Here is an 8,883-nt window from a genome sequence, read left to right as displayed (position 1 = left end):
ATATTAAGTTAGCCATGAAGTTTGAAGTCAGAAAGAAGCGACACTATAAAATATATACATTGCATATGTACTACTTTTTAATTAAATTTCGAGCTAAAACCCATTCGTCAAAATTTTCTTTTCTATTTTTGTACGACTTCCAGTGACATCTGTGCCAATTGTACCATCAAAATAATCATTGGTGTTAGACATGCGCTTGTCCTTCTGAAGTATATAAAGCGCATTTGGCGATTTTTACTATGAGTGAAATTATTCAACAAGGAAGTTCCATTCAATTTTGTGTGTGGAATCAAATTTTGGCTGCCGAAACGTTCAGAACGTTGAAAAGGCCTGCGGTGATAATTATTTGACGCGAGCAAGTGCTTTTGATTGGTAAAAATTATTCAAAGAGAGTCGAGCACGCGGAGACGACGAACCACATTCAAGATGACCAACAACTTCAACTGATGATCAACACGTCAATAAAATAAAAGAAGTAGTGCTTGAGAATCGAAATATCAGTGAAAACCATTTTGAAAGATCATTTGCTCCTAAGAAAAGTGAAAGCACGATTATTTCCACTATCATTAATTTTTTTCGAAAAACAGCATTACGTTAATGTTTCTCAAAGCATGCTTTGCCACTACCAGGATGTCATGAAACGTATTTTTACTAGCGATGAGTATTGGATCTATGTTTACAACACAGGAGCAGACGATCAATTTGTTGTTTGCAGCCGGAAAGAGTTCCGAGTGCACCATACCTCGATAATCGAAGAAAATTGCTCGGAACTCTTTCCGGCTGGTCAACCTGCAAACAAGAAATACTATTTGAGTGTTATGCTTCGTTTGCACAAAGCTATTCGTAAAAGGAGGCCAGAATTATGGGCCGACAGATCTTCAGTTTTGTACCGCGATAATGCACTGTCGCATACTGCATTGATTCTTCTTGAGTTATTCGTAAAATTTTCAACTGATATTGTGCCGTAAGCACCGTATTCGCCTGATTTAGCTCCGCGTAACTTCTGGCTATTAATCAAACTCCAACGACCGCTCCCGGGAAAGTTAGTTTGTCGATCTGAAATTTTGCTCACGTTCTTGTCTTCTCAAGAAGCTGTTGTTTTTATGAATCACCGAAATCAGACCACTATTACAATCATGTCCCTATATGGAAATTTGTTTGAGAAGATATTTCTAAAAAATTTGGCACAGTATATTTTATTTGTGAAGGGTATCAGCTTTGATGCAACCGAAGTTTTCTTACTTTTGTTTTACATTTTATTATAATTTTTCTTTAATATGAGAGAAAGTGCTTGATCTTGCCACTTATCTAGCAATAAATCTATCATTGCGCGCAAATTCGCATATTTGTCTTTTATTGCAATTTTTTTGTTGCATAGAGCGTTGCAAACTGTTTTGAATATTATGAGTTTGTGCCTTCTTTGCATTTTCATTCGAATTTTTTTTATACTTGCATTTACATAAATTTTCCGGTTGCAACCATTATACACACACACTGCGTTTTAATTAAGAGAAAACTACAATTAACTAACCAATAACTTTGCAACACATTTTTCTAAAGTTGACTAATTTGTTCTCAACAATTTTATTGCATTTTATTGTAAAGCGATACTGACTCAACCTTTACCGCATCGCTTCGAAAACCGACTAATATTGCACTCAAGCCGAAATTTTTATGCTGCATTTGTCCAGTTTATCAGTATCGAAGAATTATTGAAAAAGAAAGTGTTTTTATCAGTGACCTTTTATAAGACTAACATCAACATATCAATACACACACATATATATGCATTTATAACTGTATTGTCGCTTTATGTAGGATAGCCCCTCTTGATGTTGTCTTATCGCATTTGGTTGCTTAAAAATACCGTTGATGCTTAAGTTGTGTATTATCATACATTAATACGTATCATTAAAACATATCATACATACATACATAAACACATATACATATTCACATATGTGAGTACAAATATTTCCGTTTGTATGTTTCAGTAGTTTTCTGGAGACAATCAAACACTCGAATCCGTACAACATAATAATCCAACAACAAAAATCAACCAAAAACATTGCGCAAAGTATATTCTTAAGTAAACAAGCGTTTTCGTTTACAATGATAAGCAAGTGTTTTTTTGGCCCTGCCGATAATGGGCCGAACGTTCTACCAATAATGATCATATAGCTAGCTGACTGCGCGACTTAACGTTATTTGCCGGTTGTAAACACACTTTTACAGTGTGACTATACCAAGAAGGTGCAAAGACACCTACAATACTGGTGATAGACAAAGGTTGATAAAACAATCCGAATCGTAAAATTTATCATTTGATGATTTAGTGTTTTTATTTAATTGCCTGTATGTGGATGTATAGTATATCGATAAAAGTCGTCGTAAAAAAAGTTTAGTTTCAACTACTTTTTCATTAAAATGCTAATTTTAAATTTATTTCATCACTGAAGGCAACCCTATTTTCAATTTGACGATTTTCTTGAAACTGTTATTAAACATTCAGCAGTTCTTAGTCTACGACTCACTTCATAAATTATTACTCTTATGAAATGATGTTGGTTTTCAATGGAATCTAATTTTCTTTTTTATTTTATAAAATTCTACAACGTCTCTAGAAAATTGTCCTTAATTTCTAAGTTCATACGAGTAATAGCTTCGGAGATACAGTCTTGAGAACTTGTGCGCTCGACGTCAGTTATATAGTCACTTCTTTACATACGGTTTTCTCGAAACTGTATTTTGAAGTCGGTTGGCAAGATTTCTCGAGAACTACTCAACCGATTTTCATGAAATTTTACACATGTCTTTGAGAAACAATTCTGAAAGACTTTGATGAAGAATTTTTTTTTTGATAAGAACTATTTGAAAAAAAATGTCTTGAAATTTTCACTGAAATTTATTTATTTTTTTTTTTTTTATTTCTGATAAAGTTCTAATTTTCATTTTTGTTATTCCTTCGTCCAAGTTCTAAGTTAAGGTTTTAACTAAAACACGTATTTTTCACTTTAGATGATTCTGTAAGGAGTCATTTTGCCAACGCGAACGTATCTTTTTTCCGAGGGGTCAACGGAAATGTCGTCGCAATGGCCGAGTTTGAAATATTTTTGTTTTTCCAAAACTTTCTGAATTTCTTTGTTAGTAGTGTAAGTTTGTAACAATAAAAAATTCAAAGTATTTCATTTTTATACGAAAAAAAAATTGTTGAAAAAGAGAAACCCATGTTACCCCTTAATTAAAAAATTTCATAAATACTGAGACAGCCTTTTATTAGCACATATAGTACATATGTATGTTGATACAATGCGTTCCGGAAAAATAAAAATTTCTTTAATCAGCACATTCACGCCTATTGCATTTTATAGACAGAGGTTGCTACGTCATGACTCCCGAATACGTCAAAATATTTTTACGTCTGAATACGTTCACATAATGGCCCCTATATATGCACATAATGATTATTATTATCGATTCTGTATCAGTTGAGATTTTCGTTTACAAGACTCTTCATTTAATTCCTATGTTAACTAGGCAGTCGGTTAGTATTCCACTGTCATTTTCATTGGATAAATGCAGAAAATATTTAAACAATTTTTTTGGGCTTTGGATACTAATTTGTGATACTAAATATCGATAATTAATTACTAAATAATTTTGATTATTAAACAATAAATTCGTAATTTGTTGAAAAATATATAATATATAAATTTGTACGGTTATAAAAGTGCAGTGATTATAAAAACTTTGTGTATGGTTACTACTATGAAATAAAAATAAACATCAGAATTTAATGACAATAATTCTTAAGGTGATATTAAGTGATTTTCCGCCTAAAGAGTGTTTTAAAGTTAGCACATATACTTCACTCGGCGCGGTCTAAATCTAAATCAATTTCAAAAAATTAGATGAATTTAATTCGCTGCGGGACTCATGCGCCAAAAGAATCAAAAGCAATATTTCTGAGTGTGTAAAGTTGATTTATAACCACATTTTGTTAAACTACTTGCGGCTCCGTTTGACTTAGAAAAGGGAAACTTTCTAAATTATTTTCCCGGTATATGAAAAGGAATTTCTCAGCCATTATTATAATTACGATTCACTTGCCTCCCATACACTTTTGTTGTCAAATCATCGCAATTAATTATATATACATAAGTACATAATTGATAACCCCAAATGCAAACAGTTGGCCCTTAAATTAGTGCCGTTTAACACGCGTTTAACGAATTTATAAATTTATATAATTTTCAAGCATTATAGCTACATTTGAAATGAGCAGTACTTATTGAGAAAAAAATTCTATACACTGATCAGATTGTGAACTATAAGTTTTAATTAACTCATATTGTTGATTTCGCAAAAAAATCAGCTGATTCATAGGAAGGAAAAGGAAGCCAATAAGGAAGGCTGTAACCGTACATTCCATACTCTTGCAACTTGCCAGGATCATGGATGGAGAAATACTTTCAGATGCATATGGTTTGTTAGTAATATGAGGTCTAGGGCAAGTTTTCACCCGGTTTTATCGATTTTAGTAACAAATTTATGATATAAATGACAAACAATGTTTCGGAACCGTGACTATGTATGACCAAAATACATAGTGTTATTTTTAAAGATGAGACACATTTCTGACTTAAAGAGTATCTAAATAAGAAAAATTTTCACACTTGGATTATTAATAATCCTGAACAGACTCTCCAGAATCCATCGTATTCAAAATAAAGGCTTTAAGGTATTATTGATCCATTATTTTTCGAAGTGGAATATAAAGACCTAACTAGTTAGTATAAATAGTAAGTGTTACAGTTAAAGCTTAAGCAACTCTTTGGGTCTCCTCGACAATATGAAATGTTTAAGTGCTGATTTCTTAGCAAGATTTATAATGCGTGTGTAACCCACACGCCCTCTCGTGTCCAAACAATATCAAGAATTGGCCTTCGCAATTGTTCTTTACACGGGTCATGTGATTTAACTCCGTTAGACTACTTGTCGAGGAAGTTAGTCAAGTCAATGAACTACACTGATAAATCAGCTTAACCGGGCAGTTGGAAACCAACATCCGGTCCATGATTGGCGACAGCTTTGTTGAAGACAGTGTTGCAAATTTGAATCGACATGATGAAGTAACTGGGACGGAGGATTCGTTGAAATTCACAGTTTCATAAAATTTGCAAATATCACATTATTTATAAATTTTAACTTTCGCATATCGTACTTTATGCTGAAATTAAAATGTTCAGTTGGTAATCGAACCCGGGCGTGCAGCATCGCCTGATCCTTCTCACTTGCCGTTGAGATGCACCAACTGCGGTGCAAGTGCAGTCTTTAGGGCAATGCCTGCAGACATGCGCGATGAAGCGTGCCGGCTGTGTGCGATAAGAAAGACAGCGGAGTTGGATTTTTTTGCATATTCTTTCATATAAGAAAGAAAGGCACATATATTCTCCAGAGTTTTGCCACTCGGCGACAGCGACACTTTTGTCACCGAATTTCACAGTTGAATATTGTTCCCTCTCTTTTTTTTTTTTTGGCGGATCTTACGATTATCACTTGAATTTTGTTTATTTTTTTGTAATTTTTTCATTAAATTTCCTTCAAGATAATTGCTCACATATTTAATTATCAATATTTATTTAAACGAATGATTTATATAGAATAAAACCAAATGTTTCACTTACAATTTACACAAATTTGAAAATTAATATTTTCCAGTTTTCTATTTCAAGCTTAGCTTCTCATAGGTAAGCTCATAAATGTTTATTATTATTACTATTTTTTTTGTAAAATCAAGGTACTCTAAATCGTTGTAGGATTTTAGTAATAGCTTTATTAGTTTGCTCCTTTGCTATGGTCGGTTGCTCAATTCGTTTGGCTCTACTTGATCCGCGCTTGTCCGCAGCTTGATGATGACTGTGTGATCACTTTGTCGGATGTGTAGCAAAATAATACGCCGATATTGTTTTCAGTGTTTTTTAGTAATATTAATCTAATGCTAAGATTTTTTAATCTATGTACATACGCGTTTTATATTGCAATTATATATTATAGCTATATAGGAGAATACTTACGTATTAATGTGTACGTATGTTTGTAGCCTATTGAAGTGCATTGGGAAAATAATTATAAAACACTAAAAAGTAAATACATATAGTCAAATTGTAGAGGCAATATTAAATTAAGACATTTAGGTATTTAAGTAGAGTAATTACTGCCAAATAAAGTCACAGTAGGCATTTTACCGATTATAGACTGCTTATGAGGGCTTCTTAGAGATTATTGAAGTATATACTTTGTACTATATGCTTTGAGTATTTTAACACGAATGGTTATAGGCTTGTTGCAATAGACCTGTGAGTTCAAATAACACCATGAACAAGTGAATACACACGAAAATATTTATCTTGAGGTGTTTCAGGGAATGTATGACATGTCGCATCGGATTGTTGAAACCACAATCCACATCAATATCGTCAAATTTTATGCGTTATGATGTCGTGATATCGAGTACCAGTGACAGCCATTGCTTGACCAGAAACATTTTCCAACAAAAAAAAAATATAGTCCATTTATGCCTCCAGCCTAAAATCCACACATAAATTGGCGAACAGTGACACGTTGTGGATGTAGGTTCACGCGAATTTGCACGTTAATAAATCCATCAAGACGAAAACCTAGTATTTCGACAATATTTGATAAGAAATTTTCCGTCAAGCTATCACTATTCCATACAATGACTTGCAAATTTTTTGGTCTGATCAAAACTCGAATATCAGCACTCCAAAACCGACCAAATTTTGAATAACATTCAATTTCTTTTTAACCGCCATTTTGTGTTTTTTTTCGGCCTTAAAGTATTGTACAGACAATATCTTCTAGAAAGAATATTTGTTCACGTAGAAGACCGGAATCACCGTCGCAGTGGAGAACTTTTTTTTAACACAATCGGAGATCGCGTGTAACTCGAAAAGTATTGAATTATTTTCTTCAAAAATTTTACAGTGGTTATTTTACAATTTTATACTAACGCACTAGTTTGAACCGATTTTCCATTATGCGAAAAAAGAACCCATCCGTTTCCAAACCATAGAAGAAAATTTCGCAATTAAAAGTTTTTGTCTGACTCTAACGTCTTGGTAGTAACATAACCTTAATCCTACAAAGGACTTTAATTTGCTTTAACGTACATATTTCGTAAGCTATTTAGATGAGATTCTGAATAACCTAAAAGACCATATTTTATCTTACAATTTGTTTGAGTAAATTATTGATACATTATTGTTCAGAACACGTATTTCTTTAGCAAGTCTGCTTGAACCCCAAATACTTTTACACAATTTTCCATACAATCTTAACATTTAAGATTTTGAAATAAATATTTACATACTTAAGTTTTTTCCGTCTAACAACACATGTAACATGAATAATTACTATATATGGTTCATAAGCTACTGAAATCCCAGACTTTTGTAACATAAATTGGCTTCTCTCGTATAGGTCAAGAACCGTAGACATCCTACTTATGACATGCGTGCATACAAACCAAAATACATTTAGTATGTATTAACATAGTTTCACAGTTACCATTATCAGGCGATCTCCGACCTATGTATAATATGTCGCGCGACTAAAACCTCGTGCCTTAATCGCGTCCCAACATCTATGCTGCGAGACGAAGTTACATACACACGTAGTCTTATAAAAACATACGTATACATATGTATATACAGCTATGCACAGAGAAATGGCACACTTACAACATTTTCCAAAATGTTTTATATTTATTTTTAGAAACTTCCTTTAGATGTGATATTATGGCTTTATAAAAAAGAACAAATGCTAAATTAAATCAACTTATTTTCGTTTGAAATTTTTTTTGGCTTCGTAGCATACTTTAAAAAAATGAACTTTTATATGAAAGAATTTATAAAAAATTACTATATTTCTCATTATCATGTTTATACTTTGTTGTATGGCCACGATTTTTACAGATTGCTTGACATCGGCGAAATAACCTCTCTATCAATTTCCGGGGCTACTCCGTGGAACAGAATACCAAGCTTCCTTAATTCCATCCCAAAGGTCATCCGAATTTTTGAATCTTCGAGACACGATCTTAATTTTTACGCCATTCCAAAGGCTTTCTCTCGGGCTAACATCAGAACTTGGCCCTGACAATTCTAATACATCAATATTTTCAGTAGGCAATCAATCCTTTACTACCCTAGCTGCATGTTTCGGATCTTTATCATGCATGAATAATCAGAATCTTTCATACACAACCTTCGATTTTCAAATGAGAATTAATCAATAATAGCCAAGTGTGCTACTTCTCTGAACACTGACGCTTAAAAATCAGCATCAATAAGGGTGCTATTTCTTTGTGCATAGCTGTACACAATATGCCTATATGTAAATATCACTCATCTCCTTCGATGTTGCTGTTGTTAATCGTGTGCGCGTCTTGTTCGTTGTCAACATTTCATGTAATTATCTATAAGAAACGTTATTCCATTTTTAGGCGTTTATATTTTAGTGAGACCCATTACGAGCGCATAGATTAAATATTCTTAATAGCATATGGGTGATTTCAATCCAAATATCGCACCATCATTTGGGATAAGGGTCATGAAGGCTATCGAGTACAGATATGTTAACGCACATCCATTTGCTCGTTAATTTTCTTAAGATGCATAGATGCTTATGGTTTTTTCTTGTACCTATAAATACCAAATATCTATCCTTGTCTTAAGCAAGCGTATGGTCATACAAATATATTTGTGCATTTATATTTGGTCAAAAAACAAACATCATAAAACATTGAGATCCGGTATAATCTTTACCCCAGACAGATGGCTGGTGGAAAAAATTTATTTT

The 8,883-nt window shown here is 33.0% G+C and overlaps 1 protein-coding gene across 2 annotated transcripts in view; it reads right to left on the bottom strand.

Annotated features, from left to right (window-relative positions):
• The window catches only part of LOC108973696 (protein croquemort-like), a 12,221-nt gene extending 6,283 nt beyond the window's left edge, over positions 1–5,938 (bottom strand). The window contains exon 1 of one of the 2 annotated variants that reach the window (XM_018941109.1): positions 5,688–5,938. Coding sequence is in view for 1 of the 2 variants with exons in the window: in XM_018941108.1 (XP_018796653.1) it covers positions 1,532–1,550 (19 nt within the window). In the remaining variant the exon portion in view is untranslated. Of the gene's footprint in view, positions 1–1,531; positions 1,551–5,687 lie in introns of those variants that run through there. The other variant, XM_018941108.1, reaches the window with a different exon arrangement.
• Between the last annotated feature and the right edge of the window lie 2,945 nt (positions 5,939–8,883).

This window comes from Bactrocera latifrons, unplaced genomic scaffold (genome assembly GCF_001853355.1).
Source record: "Bactrocera latifrons isolate USDA-ARS-PBARC rearing strain unplaced genomic scaffold, ASM185335v1 scaffold_5, whole genome shotgun sequence".
In the NCBI taxonomy this organism is placed as follows: Eukaryota; Metazoa; Arthropoda; class Insecta; order Diptera; family Tephritidae; genus Bactrocera; species Bactrocera latifrons.
Note: the sequence above shows the minus strand (reverse complement) of the source record. Positions and strands in the feature narration are given on the sequence as shown.